The sequence below is a fragment of the Rhea pennata genome, chromosome 3, assembly GCF_028389875.1.
Source record: "Rhea pennata isolate bPtePen1 chromosome 3, bPtePen1.pri, whole genome shotgun sequence".
Lineage (NCBI taxonomy): Eukaryota > Metazoa > Chordata > Aves > Rheiformes > Rheidae > Rhea > Rhea pennata.
Window position 1 is genome coordinate 8296374 of NC_084665.1, and position 24102 is coordinate 8320475.

Genomic DNA, 24102 nt, shown 5'->3' on the forward strand with positions numbered 1-24102 from the left:
AGCCCGCCCAGCCCGACCGCAGCCGTGCAGCCCGGTCTTCCCCCCGCACCGGCGGAGGGAGCTGCCCCGTGAGCAGTGCCCCTTATCGCCCCTAAAACGCTCGTGGGTCCGGAGCCTGGAGGTCCCTTTGAGACAGGCGAGCGCTTACCCAGGTCATCTCATTACAGCCATTGCTCTGCGAAGCCTAAAACATCCTTACGGGGATGAGCGAAGGCTCTGCAGCCTGACCCTAAAGAGCAGGAACGATTGCTCGGGGCCAAATCCTCGCACTCCCGCCGCGCTGAGCACCACGCTCCTCTGCTAGCAGAGGAGCACAGCACCGAAATACATCTGAACACGTGCAAGTGAGGTGTTGGCCCCACTTCTGGCCTCCGGTTTTTAATGTTAGCATCACTGCGATTTGCTCGGAAAATTAGCAGATGCTGCCAGTTTCTAACAAATGCACTACTAAATTATTCTGAAACAACAGCAAGAACAAATTGTACAAATAATAAAATTCAAGGAGATGCCTTTCTCTCTGGTTTCAACATTTAGAAAAAAAATAATTACAGGTTTTGGTTAATTTAAGGAAATGCTTCACGTTTTCTCCCAGCAGACATAAGGTGTGAATTATGCAAACACTATTTGAATGTAACAGGATTATTTACATACTGTAGCACTAACAACTAATGTAAATTCAAGAGTTACAGAATCAAAAACTGGGCTTCCCAAGAGCCTCTCACAAAGAACAGGCACCCGGAGCAAAGCAAACGCAGCTCTTTGCCAGACCGATATGGACATCGAGGGTCCTACTTCGAAAGAGCTCCGGGCTGGGATTTACCACCGACACGCAGCGGAGCGCTGCCCAGTCCGAGCACCGCGCTTTGCAAGAGCCTTCTTCCTACTGCAGGACTCGCAGAACACCACAGCCAAAGGGGGCCTTCAGCACGACCACACATTTCAGAGTAACACTTCTTTTGGTTGGTCGCGATGATTAAAACCATTTTTTGCTTTACCAGTATTTTCCGCTCAGCACAAATTCCTATCAGTGAAATGTGTAGGTAAAGTATACCTATAGATGTGCACAGAAATCCGTAAAACGCCACAGACCCGTACAGAGCAATCGATCTTGACATAACACTAAATAAAGCTATAAATAAGATAACGCAAGCAGATACCGTTTTTCAACTGAAGCTGTCCAACTGCTGCACAGTTGTTCATAATTTAAACCTAAAAATCTTCATGTGAAGTACATATTATAATTCCATTGGAACATATAATAGTCATTTTTTATTTGGCTGCCAAACAGACAATTGAAGGGGAAAAACCAGTTTGCACTGGAATGAAATTAAAAATGTTTAGATTTTGGTTTAGAGATCAAATTTTTTATGATTTTCTCTTTTTTGTCAGCCAAAGCTGCTCCTGAATTCCCTCACAGATTGAGTACCGCTGCATGACGGTTCCCAGAGAATATATTACCCGTCAAAAAACATGCTCAGTTTTCAGACGAACAAACCACCACATAGTGAAATTAAGAGACCAAATCCTAAACCTTCAGCTGAGCAAACTTCATGTTGAATTGAGCTGTCTGTGATTCTCTCAAAGGCCCCCAGCAAATTAGGGACAGAGCCGGGAGCAAAACTTGGAGGCTGGCTGTGTCACGAGGCCCGGCGAGCCACTCGGTGGGGTCTCCAACTGGCCCAAGGCTGCGGAGAGAGGCTGGACCTCCCACCCACCGCTGCCTTGCACTCCTCCCTGGGGCGGTGAAGAGCCCTGCCTCCAAAACGTAGGTACGCTTGCGCACGGAGCAGCTCGCTTTCACGCCCCAGGCCGAACCGTTGCTGAGCTCTCAGCACCTGAATGCAGCACGTCCGCGTGCTCTTTTTCAATATCTACCTCTGCACTTTCTACTGCTTTCCAAGACACAAGATTTTTCTAGGCACTCCTGGACAAGCTGAGCTTTAACTTTCATTGGTAATAGATCGTGTAGAAAATGGAACCAAAATATCTTTCACACATCTTTTTGTCCCTACGTGAAGATGTCATTTAGCCTTGAAGTATGCAAATCAATACAGAGATAGACAAGAAAAAGGACATTTGCTTATGCCAGTCATTGAATCAAAAGCCATAAGAAAAGATGCCAACAAATTCAAGAGGAGGATTGCATTTTAATTCATCAATTACCTTTTTCAATATCTGCTTTTTCCTGTAAGTTCCACTCAGTTTGACTCAATGGAGTGTGTGGAGCGGCTGCATCCCACCAGCTCTGAGCTGAACCTTGCACTCCTGCCTCGTGAAGTCCACCACCTCAGGTTTTGGACGATTACTGGTCTGATGCCTCACTTCAGGAGGGCAAGGTGCCAGCTGCCCTGGAACAGTATCGTCCTGCTAAAGAGAAAAATATCTCTTGACATTAACAGCCTTGCCGATTATTGGCTAGTCTCTACCCTTGCCTTCTTGAAGAAGGTTATTGAGAAAGCAGTTTTGGAACAGGTCCAGTTGCATCTTGATCTTGCAGGGTGCCTTTGATCTCTATCAATCTAACTTCAAACATAGAGGCTATATTACTTTCTGATGGCTAACAACGCCCTTCAAGCAGTGGATGTCAGTGAGATGTCTCCTACCCTGTGTTCTCTCCATCAACAGCAAGCCCAGAAGAACTAGGTTTCCAGCAGGACTCTGTATTGGAACCCCTTCCCCACTCCATTTCCATTTGGGATGACCACCACTTGTGGCACCCACCCATGGCAAGGGTTAGCGACTGCTGCAAAACCCGTGACTCTCCTGCAGGGCTGGAGAGCCTTCGCGAGCACACGGCAACGCCTCGCGCAACCACCAGCTCTGTTTCACACGTGGAGGCTCCAACTACACATGTGCTTGCTTCGCGGTTGGTGCTCTGACAAATTTCTGCACCTGGTGAGGACACGTAAGACCCAGGTGCTGTCTACCACGGCACGAGGGTAGCCTGCCCTCGCTACCCGTCCCTGACAGCCACTGCAGCGGACGCTGCAGCAAAGGGCTCTCGCTGGCAACCTCGTGCCCTCTGCAGTAAGTCACTTACACAGGACTTTGTTGTAGGCCTACGGCTTTTTAGCCAAAAATAAATCAGAACAAGCCAAGCCTCGCAGCTTGAGGAGAGGATTCCACCAGCAAACAAATCAATGAGTAAATCGTATTTATCCCAGACTTTGCACAGGAGTGTTTGAATAGACACAATAAAACCACCATAAAGAAGACCAGCCAGGCGTTTCAGACCACTGCCCAAACACTCCCCACCAGAGCAAATGCGTTGGCCAGTGGGAAGGTGGCCCGCGTTGAGTTGAGGACGCTGGTGCCCACTCTCCATCCGCAGGAGGGACGACGTGCCAGGTGCCTCATCCACAGAGTCACCTGCCTGGGCCAATCCTCCAAAATGGAGAAAGGATGGGGAGCATGGGAACACCACCTAGAGCTTCCCACCCCTGCCAGCGCCAGATTACATTTCCACCACAGCTGCTCTTTTTGTCTACTTTCAGTAAAGCCTAAACCAGCCTAAAATGTAATTTAATCTGCTGTAAACCCAGGAGTCAGGCACTTAGAGAGCAGCTAAAAGCACCACTCTCAGAAAACTGAGCAACACCAGATAATAACAGCCTCCATGCTAGGAGAGCCAGCGTGGACACTTTGTGCAACCAAGCAGGACCCGGCGCACAGCGGTGGAGCGGGGTAGCTGCCGGCAGCTCCCAGCACTGCGCAGCCGAGCCCACCCGGCCTCTTATGGGACTAGCTGCACTAATGCCACCACCGACCTCTCCAGCGAGCTAGGAGGCAACAACAGCCCTGGCTTTTGCTACCGGGAGAACAAAATGCCACCTTTCACAACGACCACCACAACCACCACCCTCCTCCCTCCTCCTCTTCCAGGGCCAGGCCCTCGCACTGGACGTTTCGCAGGAGGGATGCTCCTTAACCCTTCGGGGGCAACTCGGTGCGGCAGCAGGTGGAGGGATGGGGCAGCAGCAGGATTCACCTCTGCCGGCGTATCTGCTGCCAGCGCCAGCTCGCTCGCACCAAAAATGCCCAACTACCCCTCCCCGACCGGTGACGCTCGTGGAAAAGAGGGCTCCTCTCTGCCAGGCTTCTCCTTGAGCAGGGAGCAACCAGAGGGCTCTCCAGGGCACCCCTTGGATGCACCCACTGACCGCCAGCAAGGAGCTGGGTTTAACTCCATTGACCTTCCTCCACCCAATCTTAAGAACAGTAACCGAAAAGAAGTGGAGAAAATGTTATATCGAACAGCACTTTCCAAAGCGGTTGGCGTTCAGCAGCCGTCCCGGTGGAGACGGCAAAGGCGACAAGACGTCTCCCCACAAGGGTTGCGTTGGGGACAACGCGCTGTTGCGGAGCTACGCCCGGACTCACCTGCAAGGCTTCTCCTAGAAGATGCTGGTTGCCCCAAGGCGCCGGCTGCTGCTGGGAACACGGGCGAGAGCAGACCCTGCCGCCCGCGGTCGAGGCGGCGGAAGGGCGGCCGGCGCGCGGTCTCCGGTCACCGGGACGGAGCCGCGCGCCCCGAGCGGGCGCCTGGCAGACGCGCAGCCTGCTGCACGCGCCGGTTATGCTCCAAAGGGGTTTTCACAGGTCAGGGTTCTGCAGGCAGCGAGAGCAAATGCTATTTTTAGACGGGATAAGGTCACAGTGCTTTTAGAGACAGGGAGGTCTACAATAAAACCTATCGATCAGTCTCTGCAACTAGTGCTCCAGAGAGACGTGTAGACTGAAACAAAAATTGCCTGGCTGTTCTCTCTACAGGCTCCGTGGGTAAAAGCTTGTTGGACTTCACCTCTTTTGGGAGACAAGTCGGAGATAACCGTGCTCGGACTACGGCAGCTCAGTTAACCAGCTGCACAGGGTAGGAGAGAAAGCAGGACCCACCCACGAAAAGCAGGTGCCTCTGAGCACCCTTCGGTGCAATGCTGGCCCATCAGTGCCCCGTCAGCTTGCTGCCGTCCTCAGGGGGCCAAGCCCCGGCTCACGGAGCTGCCGCGGCCACCTCGAACACTTGCTTCCCCAGTCAAGGCATTAATGCAGTAAGACGAGCTCGATTTTAAGAGAGCAAATATTTTACTTGCTTTTTAGAGCGTATGCAAGCCCCTTGAATACAGTCACCGCTGGGACTCCCAATCACACATACGTATCTGGCCATTGCTAGGAGTTTGGGTGATGACGACTAATACTTCAATATTAGACCAGTATTTCAGCCAGGCAAATTTCTGAACTGGATGGAAGGCTCGTACACTTGCCCAGGTTTCATAACCTCACTAGTTTATCTGGACCACTTAAGAGCTTTCAGCAAAAATTCTGGAGTGGAGGACTACAACATCTTCGACTTCAGCCACAGATCTAAAACTTTAAGTCTATTACGGGCACGTAAATACCTCTCCATTAGGAGAAACGCTATTGTTTTGGAGACTGGCGACCACAGGAACTAGTGTGAAGCTGCAGAGCATCTTCATTTATCATCTGCTCCACTCTCACAGCCTCGCTCACAAACAAAATATGCCACGGTAAACATAATCCATATATCACATTGCGACATGTCTGACCCCATTAGCGAGCCAAGGCTGTCCTAGCGGGAGCACCCTACCATACATTAACAATGCAGTGACCGATACATTTGCACGATATAATAATAATAGTAATACTAATAATACACAGAGTATTGAGCTATGAAATGCTAGTACTAGCGATGGGATACACTGTTTGCTTTCTACTCCGAACAATAGCTACACGAACGGAGAGGCACCTTCAGCTGCTGATGTAAAAGCGCGTTGTGCAAGAATTAAAGCACTCACGCGCCCGCAGTGCGGCTCGTTCAGTGTTTGACTGCTAGGTTCGGTTGTGTTTTAAGTTTCTGCGTAATAGATGTGACAAGATGCAAAACCTCGAACGGGATTCTCTGTGCGGGGACCGAACTACGGAGGAATCACAGCAAAAAGCATGGTTCAAAGCCGTACAGTAACTGTGATGCAAGCGGGAAAAAAAAAGAGAAGGAAAAGACAAAAAGACAGGCACTTTGTTCCAAAAGTGATACTGCCTTCAGGAAAAGGAAGAGGGTTATTCCTTCACTTCGGAAATGAGGCTTGGGTTTGGTTTGGTTTGGTGTCTTTGTAACAGGTCCAAAGGCTCCTACAAGCACTTCGGACACTTTTATGATTTTCTTCCCAATGCCACGTGGCTTGGACTGTAGAACAAAGCTGGTGTGATTCAAAAGCTGAAATGATTATAACAGATAAGGATAAAGTTACTTGGGAATTCAGGACTTTGCTGCAGCCGCCCGTCGTCTTCAGCGACAGAACTAACGGCGTTTCAGCGGCACACGCGCCTGAGAAAACTCAAAGCAAGTTTTTGTTTATAATCACTGCCACTACACAAGTATCCTTTGCAGAAACCCTACTTTATTATCCAGAAAACAGATGCAAATATGGGTATAAAGACCGGGTGCGACGAAGGCTGCGGTAACGCTCGCACTAACTTCAGCGAAGTCGGATTTTTACCCCATATATGTATATGCCTGCTCCCACGCACGCGCGCGCGCGCACTGCTCCGAGGTTTTTGACAGATATCGGTTTCTTCTGCGCTTGAGCCGCTGCCTGCTGCGTGCCGGCAGCTTTCTCCTAGACTTTGGTAGATGTTAGATGAGGCTCTTCGCTAATCCGGACATAAATAACCACCGGGCCGGGCCTGATCCCGATCGCGCGTTGGCTGCAAAGCGGTTCCCGCAGCTGCCGGCGAGTCGCTCCGCGCTTGCGCCCGGGGCCTCGCTCCGGGCAGCGCGGGCCCCCGCGGGCTCTGCCCGGGCGCCGCCGTCCCCGCGCTGCTCCGCTGGACCGCCGAAACGAAGCTCTTTCAACAAAGCCCCCCTCCGAAAAAAGGAAGGAAAAAAAAAGAAAAAAAAAAGAAAAAACAATTTTCGCCTTTTCCGTTTATTTTTAAATTAGCATTCAGAGTCTGACGCCGTGACATGGAGAGCTAAAAATGTGTGTGCGGATATGTCATCCACGAACAAAGTGGCTCGTGGTTGTTCTTTATTATTTAGGAAATGCACATTAATTACTGCAGATTTTCTCCTATACATCTACTGTATCTCAGACAGAATCGCTGAGAAGGGTCTGCAGAATAAAAATGTATGGGGTAATTAAATGGATATTTATAATTAGAACTTAATAATTTGCATCAGGGACAAATGAGCTCTGATTTCAATCTGTAGTGCATTTAGATTAGCCTGCAGATAGTGTAATTTGATGGTTTATAGTCCTCCTCTCGGATTAGGAAACAACGCGGCGTCTCCAGCGCAGCGCCGTCCGCGCCGCGGGCGCGCCAAGGAGAAGCTGCGCCGGAGACGCTCGACACCGCCGAAGCGGCCGCGAGGCCGGGTGACGGCCGGGCAGGGGCCGCCCGCGCCGCCGCCGCCGCCGCCGGCCTCCCCCCGCCACGCGCGCGTTGCCTCGCAGCGAACGTGACTTCTGCCCCGCGGGCAATCCCGCTGGCAATCCCGCGGACGCGCACGATCGGCCTCCCGGAGCACCAAGACCCCCTTTTTGCCGCGGGCCCTCGGGTTACCGGCGTCGCCGCAACCCTTCTTTCCCCACCAGCAAGCTGGGACGAGGGCAGAAACCCGCGTGCGCGGCCCGGAGACTGGTCTCAACTGGTACAGAGGGAGAAAACTGAGCGGCGTGTTTTCGCTTTGCCTTCAGCCAGAAGACCCGGGCGCATCTGACGTCCACGCAGCAGGTACACGGGGAGAAGAAGGGAACGCCAGAAGGGGCTGGCGGCGCCGGGGCCGCGGCCTCTCCCGCCTGAGCCGCCTTCGCCCGCCCGGGGGCTGCCCGCCCCGGCCCCCTCGCGGCCGCCCGGCTCACAAAGCCTGGGCTTCCCCCGTCCCGTCGAGCCAAAGCGCCGCACGCCCAGGGCGCAGCCTGGCACCCCTGGGAGCAATCCATCACCCTGTCTGCTATGCCAGTCCGGCCACACCAGCACCACCGCCCACCACCACCACCACCACCACGCACCATGCACCACCACGCACCACCACCGCAACCATGCACCACCATGCACACCTCCACAACCACGCACCATCATGCACCACCACCACAACCATGCACCACCACCATCATGCACCGCCACCACCACGCACCACAACCATGCACCACCACGCACCACCACCACCATGCACCACCACCACAACCACGCACCATCATGCACCACCACCACCATGCACTGCCACCACCACAACCATACACGACCACTCACCACGCACCACCATGCACCACCACCACCATGCACTGCCACCACCACTGCCACCACCACTGCCACCACCACTGCCACCACCACCACCACGCAGCAGCACAGCAGCCAGATGCTTCCCCAGGACAAGCGTCCCCTCGTGTGGCTGCCCGGTCGCCGGCAGCCCCTCTCCTTCCCTGCCTTGCCCCCAGCAGACGTGCATGACCACCCAGCCCAAGCCCCTTGCGGCGAAGGTGTTTTCCACCGCGAGCAACCTCATGGAAGGGGGGAAAGAGCGGAGGGGCCACCGGTGCCGGCCCCTCTCTCCAGCCCAGCCTCCACTCCTGGAAGAACGAAGCCCGGAGCCATTTCCTTCCCTCCCTCACTCCAGACTTCTCCTCGAGAAGCGAGTTCGGGTTTTAAATCAGAGCCACTAATTCATCCTGACTTGCAATTAAATGCAAATACACTTTTACAGCCGGCGCGGAGTGTATTAATTTTAACAGCGAACGACAAAATCAGAACAGTCCCACCGACGCCAGCAACGAGCCGGGCGCGGAGCGACGCCGGCGGTCCCCCTCGCCGCGCGGGGACCCCCAAAGCGGGCCGCGGCGGGCGGGCGGCACCGGGGCGCCGGTCCCGAGCCCGCGCGCGGGGAGCGGGGGCTTCGCAGCATCTTTTGTTCCGTCCGGACAGCTGCGCGCCGCCGTTCCTCCCCCCCCCCCCAGCCTCGCCTAAAGAAATAATTAAATCCAATTAGGACCAGAAAATAATTTACATTTCGGTTCAGCCTAAGACGGTGGGGGAGGGAAAGAAGCGAAAGAAAACAACAAACAACAACAATAAAAAAGAAACCACGCAAAACGCCGCCGTAACGAAACGTTCACTCTGCCGCCGCCGGTGCGCCCGGTGCCCGGCTCGGAGGTGCTCCAACGCGCCCTTCTCCCGCCGGGCCCCAGGCTGATTTACGGCTCCGCGGCACGGGAAGGGCAGGAATTCCTTGGCAGAGGCGCGTGTTTGCTGATCGCGTTTCAGATCATGTGTTGTTCATTACTACGACTTGCTCAGGAACAGTTTGCTGCAGATACGCGGGTTTGCATTGGGTCTGGGTTTTGCTCCCTCCCCCTTTCAGTACACTGAAAACAGCAATTTGGGGGGAGGGGAGGAAGCAAATATCAAATATTTTTGTGTCCATACATTGCCTCAAAGATCTATCTAAAAATACATACATGGAAAGCAATATAGAATATTGCAGGATTGGGAAAGAGCGGGGAAAGGAAATGAGAAACGCACAAATCCGTTCTTAAAGGCCAGTGTAATGTCAGTTTTGAAAGCGGAGTATTTCCCTTTGAATGGGTATGGAATTTTATGTGGATTCAAAATTTACATACTATTGAACTATCTAAAAATACATCCAGCTAAACCAATGCACTGAACTTAATCGAGGGCCCTATTTAAGCAATCCAGGGCCTTCTTGACGGTCGAGGCACCAGCGCGAGCGCTAGCCGGACAGCAGCGCAGCCAGCCTGCGACACATTTATTTCTAAAATCACTATGCCCTGTGCAGTGTGGACAACTTTCCCCTGAGTTTGCATCCTGACCATTGGAGAAGCAAGTACGGAGAGCTGGTACAACTTGATTTTACTCCACTGTGCGAGTACTCCGGGCGCCCTCCGCGCTGCACCCTGCGCAAAATACGAACATTTACTTTTTTGCCATTTTCGTATAGCAAATTATCCATTAGATTTCATCATATCTTACTAAAGCAATTACATCAAGAAAATGATAGCGCGTGTGGAATCAATTATGCATGCACTTGGCCAGAGACCAAGGGCTATGAAGTCGGAGAGGGCAGAATCGTTCGACAGGCACAAATAAAAAGCCCCCGGATCTCACAGATGGACCCCATCAGTTCATCTTACTGCCGAAAAAGTTCATGCACTTAATAATTTATTTGTGTTCTGGATACTGTTTCCTAGCTGAATATTAACAACTTTGAACTGAACCATGCTTTTAGCATGGTATGGATGGAAGTCATAGAAGGGCAGCACTGGGTCTCCTCCGAGGTTAAAATTATACTTATGTTTCTTGCGTAATGGTCATTTTCCCTCCCAATGTATTTTCTTTCATTAAGCAGCCCCTTTAATCAGGGTATCGGTTTCGCCGCTCCGATTCGTCTCGTTAACCAGCGACAAACTCTTAAACCAAAGTTGAGCCTCGAGTACGAAACACGGACGGTTGCGCGGCCAAAGCCACCGCCAGGGCCCGATCGCGCAAGCGAAGCGGCCGGCGTTCCCGGCGCGCGGCCCGGCCGGGAGCGGACCGAAGGGCCCCGGGGCAGGGGTGCGAACCGGCCGGGCCTCCGGCTCCCGCTTTCCCCCCGGCCGGCGCCGGGCGATTCCCGGCGGCGGGAGAAGACCATCGTTCGCGGCGAAGCAACTGGAGAGCCCGGCGGGGAGAAGAGCGGCGCCCACAGCGTAGGGCTTCCCAACGGGGCGCCAAGCCCTGGCGGCGGCGGTGGCTCCGCACACGTCGGGATCGGGATCGAGACTGGGATCGGGATCGGGCCTGGGCATCGGGAAGGCCAGCAACGCTACGAAACGCCCAGCACGGGCGCAGCCGGCCGGGCTGCTGCCGGACCACCGCAGCGCAACCTCTTGGCTTGGCCAAGCCAGCTCTGGGGCACGGGAAATAATTATTACACAGATACACATACAGAATTTTCTTTAAAGGAATGTCTCCCCCAAATGGGAACAATTTCATTCTACACTTCCAACAAAGTGTACTTAACATTAAAAGAGAACTGATAAAACATATTTAATTACTCAAGGTTAGACTTCTAATTCCTCAATTCACTAAAGGAAACTTGGCAAGAAGATGCATCATTTTGCTGCTTTCTACTGGAGCATCTGAGGGAGAAGAGCCACTGAGGCAGCTAATACACAAAACATGATCAAAAGTGATTAACAACAGCTTCATATGCAAATTGCATTAATGAAGGAGTGCAAAGTCATCATGTAAATTAAATATGTCAAATCTCTTGGTGAACTTTCAATCTTGAGAAGAAAAAACACTGCTTTAATTTTTTTACATCATCAATTTTCCAAGATTGAAAATCTAAGAATCTTGGTGCTATAAAACAATTTTCACCTTTTTTTTCTCCTTCAGCAGCCTGACAGGCTGGCCTGATGTGTGCCGAATGCACATGTTAATAGGCCAATCAAAAATGCAAAACAATTCGCAATTACTGCAAGGACCTAATGGTCATTAGAATTTACAACTAGGTAATGAACTAAAGTCTGCCCACACCATGCATATTCATAAAGCAATTTAGCCTTTGAAGATTAAAGAAGTGCTTAAAATTCAAATGAGCTTTAGCAAATTATCAGTAAGATTCATCCAAAAAGCAAAAGGGTTTTTCTTCCTGTGATTTCCTTATTTTTTTAATGCAAAATTGTTATATCTTCCAGACTGAGCTTAAGCTAAACATAGGGCTCCAAGTCAAGCCAAAGGGGCTAGAGACAAACAGAGGCAGAAAACAATTTTATGGACTTTGTTCATAAAACTAAGCCCTTAAGAGCCAAACCTATCTCTAAACACGGCGATTTATCAAAAGCGGCGCGGGCTTGCTCCTGGGCAGCATTGTGCGCCGCTCTCCGCGAGCAGATTAACAAGATTTCCGCCACCCTCCCAAAAAAGCCTCTTTCCCCTCAAGTCACGTCTTCCGTGTAAACATCAAATGTATTATAAAAACATTATTTCCATCATCGGGCGGCGGTATTAACATGAAAAAAAAAAAAACTAAAAAATAAAAATAACCCAGCGCGGGGCAGGGCGAGGGAGGCGGACGGGAGCGGGCCGCGGCGGGGACGGGGACGGGGACGGGGCCGCGACGCCCGCGGGACGATGCCGGCGGGGGCGGCACGGAGGCGGCAGCCCTGGCGCGACGCCTGCTCTCAGCGCCGAATTATTTTTATACGGGAATTTTTATCTCCGTTGTACAAACAAGTATGTGTCTGTGCCGACTTGTTAAGCGATCCACTCGTATGTAGAATAAGATTTTTTTCCCCCTTCCCTGCTACCAGTCACACAGCTCCAAGATCAGAAGAAATACATACTCTTTGAAGCTCCTCAAATGTTTTAGTTAAAAGGACAGCAGTTGTTTTCAAAGATCCAAGAGTATCTTTATCAGAATTTAATTCTTCCTTATTGATTTTTTTTCTAACATAACACAAATTTAACATAGGACAGTTTATAGTTTATTACAAAATAATACAGCCTCTAAATAATCTCTCAGGAGGTAATACTCTTCCTGTTTTTTTTTTTTTTACTGCAACCAACTGTGTTTCAGCTCCTCTAAGAGAAAAAGGCTCCAACTCCTGCTTCCCCCTGCCCGAAAGCTACACGTGCATATGCGTACACATACGCACACGCGTGAAAATCAAGATTAATAATAAGGAACATAGAGTAAAAAGCCCTTGGTCACGCTCGTGCAGCGAATGCTCCGCGCCTCTTCGACACCCTGGCCGAAGCGCAACGATTTTGCTGCTTTTCCTTTCGCTCCGGGAGGAACGAGCTCCGCAGCCAACAGGCAGCAAAACCGAGGCGGCTGCCCCGACGTCCGGAGCAACAGCAGCGACGCCGCAGCAAAGCGCCGCACCGGGGGGGGACGAACGAACCGCTGTGAATTTTCGGAGCTCATGGGGAGGGCGAAGGTGTATTCTTATTTTTACTTTCGCATTTTCTGTTTCACTGCCTGCTAAATCGATTGAGCAGGCACCGAAAAAGACGTGCAAAATTAAGCTCCTTGCTTCCTAAGGAGTGAGGCGCTGCAGCGTGTGTGTATCTTAAAAAGGTAGTAGTAATAATAATAATAATAATGACAGCAGCAATAGGTCAGCAACAACAGCGGCAGCAGCACCCGCGGCCGCGGCGGAAGGCAGGGCCCTCGGCGAGCCTCCGCTGCCTCACGCTAGCGCTGCTGCTGATGCAGGCAGGCGGTTTCGTACCCGAAGCTAAGATCGGGTCGCAGGTGGGACTGTTCGGCTCCCGCGCAAAGCCCGAGCGGGAGCGAGCGCGGCGGCCGCAGGCTCGCGGGCGCCCCTCGCTCCTCCGCACGAGCCCACGGCGAATTCCTCCTCCTCCTCCTCCCCCTCCTCCTCCTCCTCCTCCTCCTCCTCCCCGGCGGAGGCTCCCCAGGAGCCGCGCCGGACGAGCCCGGAGGGGTCTGCGGGGAGGGGAGAGCAGAGGGAAGAGACGCCCCGGCGCCCCGTCCGCAAGCCGGGGAGCCCGGGAGCCCCGCGGGCCGACGGGCTGCTGCGAGCGCTTCGCTGCGGGGAACGCGCGCTTGGCTCCGCGCTGCCGGCGGATTTACGACACCCGCTCCTGACAGCTGTTGATTCAGTTAAGCGAGCACGTTATTAAAAACCCTCCACCCTCCCCCGAGCTGGAAAACACACCTTTTAACGGAGTTTCGAATTCGAGGCTCTAAGCACGAGCAAACGAAACCGCTGCAGGGACTCGCTCGCTCTGGGTGTAGAGCCGGGCTGCATCTGCAGGAGGGGGCAAAGCAGCCTGCAGCTCCCTGCCTACGTTGCCTGTATTTTCTTTGTTTCAACCAGACACAGACACTAAAAAAGAATGAAAAGCAAAACAAATGATCTCAAGTACAAAAAAATAAACAGTTGCTAACGCTCGGACAAAAGCACCAGGCTCGGAAGGCTGACACCGATGCGTTTCAAGTAATTCTGCCACACGCCACACACTTCATTTCCCTTCCGCGTTTACTTACTTACTAACCGATTTTGCAAAGGAGAAACCTCTATATGAAACGCGGAGGGAAAGAAGTGGATGTTTTCCCTTTGCTCTCGATCAAAGGAAAACAGGAATGCAAACTGTGGCGCACTGAGCGTTTTTTTTTTTTCCACCGCTGTCACTCACGCCGGGCTATCTAAGTCGCATGCAATTCCCCAGACCGGCTGCGCGTTAAGCTTGCCGCGTACAGCTTCATCGCGGCGCGGCGGCGAGGGAGCGTTAATACCGCGGCGCCGCAGCCGGCAGCGCCCGTCCGAGCGCGGGGCGAAGGCGGCGCCGGGCCCGCGGCCGAGCCCGCCGCCCCCGCCGCTGACCCAAACGAAACCCGCGGCCGAACCTCCCCGGGGACCAGAGCTCCCGCTAAAAAAATAAAAAATAAATAAAATAATAAAGTGGCCAAGTGCCAAGCCGTGTCCAGCTTGATGCTTAAAAGCCTTTTACTGCGCGAAGCCGCTACTACTGGATATAAAAACGGCGCGTGGCTTCCAGTGAATTCCGACCCAAAACCGTCCCTAAGGAGGGCGCGCGCGGGCGAGGCAGCGCAGCGCGACGCGGCCCCCGGACGCGCCCTCGGCACGTGCATCGAGCGAGACGGGGCTCGCGCGCCCCGGGGCCGCCAGGCCTCCTCCTCTGCGCAAGGGGGGCCGCAGAAACCCCCGAAACCCGCGGCCGACGGGGGAAGGCGAAGCCCGTCCCAAAGCCTCCCAACAAGCACATCTGACTCATGGGAACCGGGGGGGGGAAAAAAAAAGAGGAAAAAAAAAAAAAAAAACAGGGCGAGCGACGCAATGAGCCGCGACGCTCCCGCCGCCGCCCCGGATCCCAGGAAAACTTTCCCGCTGCTCCCGTTGCGCGGCCGAGCCCGCGGCCGTGCTCGCCGCAACGAGCCCTCTCTACACGAGCTGCCTGCAGCAGCAGGGAACAGGGAAACTAACCCAGTCTTCACCTCGTGCGAAGGACGAGACTGATACCACGTGTTCGCTTCAAAAAAACCAAAACAACATCATTTATAAGAGGGCAAACAGGCAAACGCGTGCCTCCTCCCCGCACCCCTGGCGGAGCAGCGCTCCAACAACTTTTGGGTCCTCCGCACTTTTCACATTTTTCCCCCCAGAAGCGAATTTCACAGCCCTACGGGCCTCGGCCTTTAATTAAGCTTTCCGAAGTCGTCCGGCGACGCCAACGATCGCCGGACACTTCTGCAGCTCAATCACGCAGTCGCTGTGACGGATCTATGTACAATTTCCCTGAGAAAGAGCTTCTCTGACCCCGCACTTGGACAAAACCCCCAGGCTGCCCGTTCGCCGCCTTTCCCCGCCGTACCTACGAGCACGGCTCGTGCGCGGGACTCCCACGCTCCCGGGCAGGAGCCTCTGGACAGCACCTCAAATTTTTCCCTGCCTGTCCCTGCTTCACCCAGCCCACTTCCACCTGCCTCTGCACCGAAGGAAGAGCACAATGTTTTAGCTTTCTTAATTTTTTCCCACCAGCGCGCTTCCAGCTTTCTCCTCACCCTCCAGCTGCAATGCTAACTGTTCAGTTCAGACGTTACTAATTTTTATCTGCAACCAAACCAAGTGATCGATACAGGATCTCCACGTGCAACCTGCAGAATTGTAACGGCAAATCCTGGTAACGCTCCCAAGGAAATTGCTGTGGCACACAGACTCGTCAAAGAAATCACCTGCTGGCAAACGTAACGCCCGAACGTACACACTCCAAAATTCAGCACCAAGTTACGCCCATTCTCCCCTCGGTTATTTTTTTTTTTCCTCCCGTGTGTTACATTTAAATACAACAAGCAAATTGAGAATAAAGGATTCAAGCACTAAAGACGACCTCCCCTCCTCCTCCCTCCTCCCTCTGCACAGTAAACGCGGTATCCACCGACACGCAGGCGTAATGGCAAAAGGGAATATATGCAGCACTCGAAGTGCTCCAAATGAATCCGAGTAACCTTTAAGATCCCTCTTCACCCCCCCCAAAAAAAATCACCTTTCATTAACTCCCCCGGATTTATACATGCAACAAACAAAACACCAAAACCTGACGCCGGTGGGCTATAAGTATTTCCTCAGCCTTTTCAATAAGTGAACAGCAATTTTACATTCACTGATCTCTAGATACTTCAGTTAATATTTCCCCCTATTGTAAAATATGAGCCTGGATAACTAAAGCCCTGCCGCAGCTCTCACTGCAAATCACAGGCCGCCGGTGTCTGCTGGCGAGTGTTTGACATACATATTGATGAAAGCTGCCTCGTCGGACCCGCACAACATATCCTATTAATTTTCACTTAAATTTACGACATTTCAGCTACGGCGCTGGATCAGCATCGCTCAAAATTTCCGACCAAGTCAAGGCGCGCAGGCGGACGTACCCGCGCCGCCTTCGAAGGGGGCAGGACAGGGTCGAGCCCCGAACGGGCACCGTCCTGCCCTCCCGGCCGCGCGAGGCAGCGCCTCCCCTTCGGGCGCACGGACCCTTCACCGCTGCTCATCTTAAGACGATCCTTTCCTGTAACGCGGCAACTCCTTACCTTGCAAAGAGCAGGCAGAGCGCGGCCCGCACCCGGCTACCCGCGACACCTCCGCCGGCCCAGCGGCTCCGCTTTCACGTTGCCGGTAAATGCCTATTTTCTGGGCTGCCGCGCAGCCGGGCGGACGGACAGACGGACGGGCTTGCCGGGCAAGCTCTCCAGGACCACGCTGCTCGGTGCCGCCTGACGGACGCTGCCTTTTGCGCCCCGGCACGCGCGCCCCGTGCTGCGTCGCCGCCCCGGCCCTCCGCGTTTGGCGACTTAGCGGGGCTCCGCGCCGGGGAAGCCCGCGCGCCCCCCGCGCCAGGCTCCCCCCGCTCATCGCGCCCGCCCCCTCCGCTCCCGCTCCTCCGAACCGCGGGCAGCGCGCGCAAGCGGGCTCTGCCCGCACCGCGCCGGGGAAGCGGCTCGCCCGCGGCCGCCACTGCGGCTTCGCAGCAACAGTGCGCTCCTCGCCGTTACATATGCCTGTATAGGCACACAGCTTTGCACAGGTGCGTGCACATGCTTAGGGCTTTGCACGGATGCACGTGCATGCATACGGCTCTGCACAGACACATATGCATGCATACGGCCTTGCACTGATGCACGTGCATGCATACGGCTCTGCACTGATGCACGTGCATGCATACGGCCTTGCACTGATGCACGTGCGTGCATACGGCTCTGCACAGACACATATGCATGCATACGGCTCTGCACTGATGCACGTGCATGCATACGGCTTTGCATGGACGCACGTGCATGCATACGGCTCTGCACAGACGCATATACATGCACACGGCCTTGCATGGACACGTGCACATGCACGCAGACCCACACATACCCCAATACACTTGCCACGACCACAAAGCCTTCAAAAACACAAACATCAAGCGTGATTTAACGGCTGGTCTGGAGGCCAGGAAGGCCACGAGAGCATCACGCTGAACCTCCCAGCGCCTGCTGCCCTATCACGGTCCCCCTCGGCAGCCAGAGCAAGGCCAAGGCGGGCTCCAGCCCCTCCTGCGATCACCACCACGTCCTGCACTCCGGCTCGCGCTCAGCCGTCCTCTGCGCTGCTGCAGCAGGGGAGCACGCGACGCCACATCCTGAACGCCACCAGCCTCTCCCCTTTATTTTTTTGTCAGAACTGGTTGAGGCACGTGTGAGTCTTGGTGTGCTACCGGCTTGTGTTTTTCAGGCGGCATTACTGGGGCAATGTGAAGTGATTTGCAATGCTCACTATAAATGGGGAATATTCCTGCTTGCTAACGGGATTTTAAGAACAGAATATGCCTTGCTAGGCTCCCAGTGTTTCTGTGATTTTCTTTCCTGTAGCAAGTTCTATTTTTCTAGTCTCATTTGCTAAAATACTTGCACAGTGAATGGCTTTCCGTTTAGGAAAAAAAAAAAAGGAAAAAAAAAGCTCAGAAATGGAATCATTTACCCTTTTTTAAAAAAAAAAGCACATTTCATACTGTTTGTTGCACACAACAGAGCTCCGTCTTGGACGTTTGTACGGCTGACGCGCGGCTGTGCAACCCACAAACAAAATCAAGACACATCTGTCAAAGCCCCGTCGGAGGCAGGCGCGCGCGGAGGAGAGGAGCATTTATCACTCGGCCGGGCAGGCAGGCTGCAGCGAGCGGCCTTTCCCGTCACACCAACCTTTTGAAATTTCCAGCGTGCCCTTAAACTTTTCGACTGAGCACGTCTGCGCGCTTCAGCAAGCGCCCTCTCCGCTCCGGCCCGGCCGGTCGCAAATGGCAGCTGAAAGTCAAGGTCGGCGGTGTCGCTTCGCCGGAGGGGTGGGGGGGTGGGGGGGCTGCGTTTAATTACCGTCCCCGCGCGTTAACTCTTTCGGCCCCGGCCTTCCCCGCGACCGTCGAGCCGGGGCATCGCCCGGCGCTCCTCCTTGCTCGCATTTACCTGCTCCGTGCTCCTGCTTGGGGCAGACCCCCCTGGACGACGTCGACAAACAGTCGTCGTCCTCCGGCGTCACCTGGATGCCAACCTCCACGGGGGTGGACGCCTTCTTCCGCTCGCTCGGCGACGGCGACGGCGGCTTATCCACAGCCTTCTCCAGGCAGAGGCCGCCGCCGCACTGTTTCCGCTTGTGCTCGATAAAAACCAGGATGTCCCCCAGCGGGAAGTTCATCTGGCACTGGCCGCAGGTGAGGAGGTCGTGGTCCCCCTCCGGAGCTCCCAGGGCGCCGGGCTCGGGCTCCTCCTCGCTCAGGACGGCGTCCAGCGGCTCGGCTGCACGTGCGGAAACAAGAGCGGCGGCGTTAGCGCGCGCCGAGCCGGCCCCGGCCCCGTCCGGCCCCGGCCCCGTCCGGCCCCGGCGCGCCTCCCGCGAGCCGGCCGCGCTCGCCGGGACGCGGAGCCACGAGGGGCCCGCGCACGCGGGGCGCGGGCGGAGGGCGGCCCGGCACGGCCCGGCACGGCACGGCGGGCAGCCCCGCGGGGGAGGCCGGGGGCGAGCAAGGCAAGAAAGAGACAGCTAAATTGTAAAAAAAAAAAAAAAAAAAAAAAATCAACAAAAAATTCCCGCCATGGAGGAGGGGGTGCGGGGGGGGGGGGGGGGGAGGACTGCTGACTTTCACCTACTGCTCAGAACCCACCTAAATACCAAATCCACTCACAGTTCCACCCAGAGCATTAACTGAACAGGGTATCTTTCAGTACTCAGGAAAATCAGCCAATTAGTCTTTTTTTTTTTTTCTTCCCGGAAAAGGGAGCACCTAGTTTCTCTTGAGCGTGTTAGTACTGGTGGCTCTCGTCGCACACCAAGCCGTACGGCCAAGCGAGCGCCACGCTGCAGGGCAAGACGGAAAAGTGCTTTCTTTAAGCTCAAAATACCTTGCCTAATGTTGTCAAAGTTGACAAATTTTCTGAATGAGCTCCAAAAAGCTTCATTATGAGGCTACTTCTGCTCACATAATCGTCAGCGGATGCTCTAACAAGGTAGACGTGTCTTTCTTTTCTGTTTGCTTTTTATTTATTTTTTTTTAAACTTTGTACAGAAAGATCTTGGCAACGTGTGTGCAGTATCCATCACCATAGCCTTTCAAGAAAAAAAAAATAGTAATAACAGCCGTGTGTCGGTGTTCCCGTACCCGCGCAAGGCAATGTGTACACTAACAACAACAACAAAAATGAGAGGGCACCACAAACACAAAACACCCTACAACGCTGCCAGGTAACACAAGTGAGACCGAATGCAACTCTTAAACAGTTAATCAGTCTGACCTTCTTTAGCTAGCTGCCAATTTCCCATTTAATGAACTTAAAGCCACAGAGAATCAAAAAATAGATTTTAATTTGACGGCACAATATTGGAACTGATTTTGATAAAGTGCAAAAAATCCAGCGAACTCAGGTTAAATTTATTTCAACCCTACCTAGGCTGAATATTGCGGAGGAAGATCTAGAGTAGCTCCCAGTTGTGCCGTGTAAAATAATATTGGAGGAGCACACTACCTTACCGTACCTTAGCTCCAACTAGGACACGGGGATACAGTCCGTAATTTCTGGCCTCTAGTACCACTTCTAATTTAACGTAAGGTCAACCACAGGAATATGAAGGTTACGTTTGTATTAATAAAAACAATATCTTCATCACTGGGGTTTTTCTGCTGAACTCACGGCCCAAACGGCAATACACAACACGCGCCGACGCTCCTCCGGCGCGGAGGAGAGAGCAGCACGTTCCCGCGGCACTTCCGCGCCGGCGGTTTCCCTCTCTGGCCGTTCCTTGCGCTTGGGCGCAGAGAGTAAATTATTACCAAACCAAATCCCCCCAGTAGCTTGCTGCACGCACCAGACTGGGCTAACCAGTAAACCTAACTTGCAGTTTGCAAACTCTCCGCAGCAGAGGATGCAAAACAAACAGCCCTCCCCTTGCAAGTCGCCAGCGTGGAAGCCGGCACGGTCATTATTCAGGAAGAATATTTTCCCGTGGCCTGATTTATTTCTGGCACCGCCGGTATTATTTAGCGCTGGAAGGTAACACAGTGCGCAGACACCAGGCAGTTAAAAGTAGTCCTAAACAAAAATAGACTTTGCTAAAGTCTGTACCGACTGGGCTGATTTACAATCAAAACCAGGAAATGAAGTGGTAATTCAGAGGTTGCTGATTACACCTCCACATTTCACCTAATTAATTTTATAGGAGGCAAAGTTCTTGAAAATAACAAGATGATCAAACGTACAGATATAAAACCTGTAACCTCAACGTTTTCTGTGCTCTTAACGTAAATTATTGCTAATTAACAAGAATTATATACTCATGTATGAAATCCGGCTGGCACCGGGTTCACCACAAAACATTTGGCTCCTGAAGGAGGCAGAGGCAGCAAAATATGTTTTTGTTATTACTGTTTTTTTAAAAAAAACACACAAAAAAAAAAAAAACCCAAAAAGAGCAGGTCTGCAAAGGAACCGCGGAAACACAGTTCACCTGGTCTCGCCACTGGTTTGCCGGGCGCCTCTCTCAAACCGGGGCCGACCCAACCTCCCGGCCCAGGTGCCCGATCCTCCGGCCCCGGCCGCGTGCGCACCCGCGCGCTGCTCCCGCGCCGCGCCCGCCGCCGCCGCACGTGCCCGCGGCCGCCCGCTGCGCGCCCAAGTTGCGCGGCGCTGCGCGGCGCAGGCTGCGCCCCCCCCCCCCCGCGGCAGCGGAGCACCCGCCCGCGCTGCGCGCCGCAGCCAGCCCCAAATGCAGAACAAAGCCGGGGGGGGGGAAGCGCCCTCCCGCCGCCGCGGGGGCTGCGCGTTCAGGACGCGGAGGAACCGACCAGGTTCAAGTTCGCTGGGCTTTTTTGGCTGCTTCTCCTTTTTCTTTTCTTTTTTTTTTTTTTTTTTTTTTTTTTTTTTTTTTTTTTTGATCTTGTTCTGCCTCCTAGCGACTGAAATCCACATCCGAGCCCAGCCCGCACCAAGAATAAAACGTGCAAAAGGAAAGGAAAAGGGAAAAGAGAGGGAAAAAAAAAAGAAAAAAGAAAAACCAACCCAACTCCAGCACATGCCCCCTCCTCCCGCGGCCCGGCCCCCCTCCTTCCCTCCCTCCCTCCCTCCCTCCCCGCCCGCCCCGGGCAGCCGGGCCCGCCGCCGCGCACGTGCGGGGCCTCCGCGCCGGCCCGCGGGGCGCGCTCGCGGCGGGGCAGCGCCCCGAGAAGCGGGGGCCCGGAGGGGTGCGGGGTGCAGCGCACGCACCCGGCCCCCCCCCCCCCGCCTTCGCGGTCTGGGGCACGCTTGGGGCCGGCGGAGGTGCGCGGGCGCGGGCGGCTGCGCGGGGGCGGCCGCCCGCGGCTCGCCGCAGCCCCCGCTCGAGAGCTCCGCGCGCCCCGCGCCGCGGGAGCGGCGCTGCAAAGTTTTGCACGGGCGAGAGCCAGCGCGGATCCGGCTGGCAGAGGGAAACCGCCCCGGGTTTCTGCGATCCCGGGGAGCGAACAAAACCCGCCAGGCATAGTGCGGGGAAAAAAAAAAAAAAAAAGAAAGAAAGAAAAAGAAGGGATAAAAAGCCCCGCGAGAAGCATGCATCATTCTCCCTTTCCCCCACGCTCACTCTAAGGAAAAGGGGGATTTTTTTCCCCCTTCCTTCCCACCCCCCTCACCCCAAACCTTTCCAGCTCGAGTTGCCTTTTGTTGTGCACAGAGCGCTCCCGCTTATCTCGCATCTAGCCCTGGTGTGTGCCGCGTCGGCCGCAGGGAAGGAGCCGAGGAGTTTTTGTTGCGAACAGTGTGGCGGGGCTCGGGTTTGCTTTTTCTCTCCCGGGGAGCGCAGATTTGGTTTTGTGTTTAAATGCGACGGTGGGAATGCCGCTCCCGGGGTGTGTGTGTGTGCGTGTGCGTGCGCGTGTGCGCGCGGGTGTGTGTGAGCGCGGGTGTGTGCGTGTGCGCGCGGGTGTGTGTGTGTGTGTGCATGTGTGTGTGCGCAGCCCGGACTCGCTCTTGTCTGTGTTTGTTGGCAGGAGGTTCCCCACACACGCGGTGCTTGTAAACATTCAGACACGAGATTTTTCCCAATCAAAATCCACTTCCACTTTTTTTGAAAATCTTCCAAAAAATAGTAAGAGAGCGAGAGCGAGCGAGGCGAGGCAGAGCAGAGGAGGGAATCCCTCCCGGCGCGGCTCCCCGGGCGCCGCGGCCGCCCCCAGCCCCCGCCGCAGCCGGAGCCGCAGCCGCAGCCGGAGCCGCAGCCGGCGGCGGGGCGGGCGCGGGGCGAGGTCGGGGCGGCGGAGCGCCGCGCGGCGCCGGCCGTCACCGCGGCCCCGGGGCGGCGGGCACGGCGGCGGCCCCGGCGCAGACAAAAGGGAGCCGCCGCGCCGCGCTCCGCGCTCCGCTCCGCGCGCAGGGCGAAGGGGCGAGGGCGGGCGGCGGCTCCCGGCGCGGCGGCTCCCGGCGCCGCACTCGCGGCTCGCTGCGCCGGCCGCCGCGGGCGCGCAGCTCTGCCGCTCCTGCCCGCGGCGGCTTCTTTGCACTTTCGCCCGCACCTCGCCGGCTCCGCGGCCACAGCGCGCTCCCCGGCGCGCAGGAGTGCGGAAAGCGCGGGGGGAGAGGCGGCGGGAGCGGGAAGGGGCAGAGCGAGCGCCCGTCGGAGGCGTGGGGGGCCGGGGAGAGAAAGGGAAGAAAAGTGAGCAAGGTGATTAAATTAGAGCGGGCAAAAATAACCGTCATGCTAGCAATCCCGAGCCCGCGTTGAGTTCATTTTCCCCCACTCACTCACTCACTCTCACTCTGTTATTTTTTTTATTCTCTTTCTCAAATTAAAAATTAAATCCATGAAGGAGAAATTAAATAAATTGCTCTCTGGATTACTTACGTGAAAATTCCCGCTTGCTTAAGTGCTGGGGTTTGCCTTGCTTGCGGCGCGACATGGTGGGTTGGTGGCTTCGGTGGCTTGTGAGTCGCTCGGTTCACATCGGGAGAGACGGGTTAGAGAGGAAGGAGACTCCAGAGAAAATATCTTCATCAATGTCTTTTGACATCCAAAATAAATTAGAAATAATACAAAGATGGCGCAGGGAAGATGAATTGTGGGATAGCAGTCATGGCTTTTTTTTTTTTTTTTTTGTGCAAGGGAGAAAAAAAAAGAGAGAGGGAGAGAGAGGGAGAGAGAGGGAGAGAGAGAAGGAGAGAGAGAGAGAGATGAAAAAAATGGCAAAAGCCCCCCTGAGCTGCAAGTTCAAGTGCGGACGTGACGTCCCTGCGAACTTGAACGTCAGGAGCCTGGATGGACAGAGACATACAAAACATGGGCAGGGCAAGCCGGGGAGAGGGGAGGAGGGAAGGCGAAGGCAACACCAATGGACACTCATCAGGGGCTGGACATGAAAAAGAGAGCAGGACAAGCCAATGGACAGTGCTCGCAGCGGGGAGAGGGGAGGGGGCGCGCCGGGGGGGGCCGGCACCGGGCGCACGCCGCCGAGGGGAGCAGGGGGCCGGCGGCGGCGCAGGGGAGGGCGCCGCGCCGAGCGCCGCTGGCCGCGCAGGAGGGGAAACCCGAGAGCGGCGAGGAG

At 54.7% G+C, this 24102-nt stretch overlaps 1 protein-coding gene across 4 annotated transcripts in view; it reads right to left on the reverse strand.

Annotated features, from left to right (window-relative positions):
• Positions 1-23756, reverse strand: part of BCL11A (BCL11 transcription factor A) — a 67448-nt gene extending 43692 nt beyond the window's left edge. For all 4 annotated transcript variants that reach the window (XM_062571499.1, XM_062571498.1, XM_062571500.1 and 1 more), the window contains exons 1-2: positions 23406-23756; positions 18509-18838 (exon numbers count right to left, since the gene is read on the reverse strand). In XM_062571499.1, coding sequence (XP_062427483.1) covers positions 18509-18838; positions 23406-23460 — 385 coding nt within the window. In that variant the 5' untranslated portion in view covers positions 23461-23756. The remainder of the gene's footprint in view (positions 1-18508; positions 18839-23405) is intronic.
• Between the last annotated feature and the right edge of the window lie 346 nt (positions 23757-24102).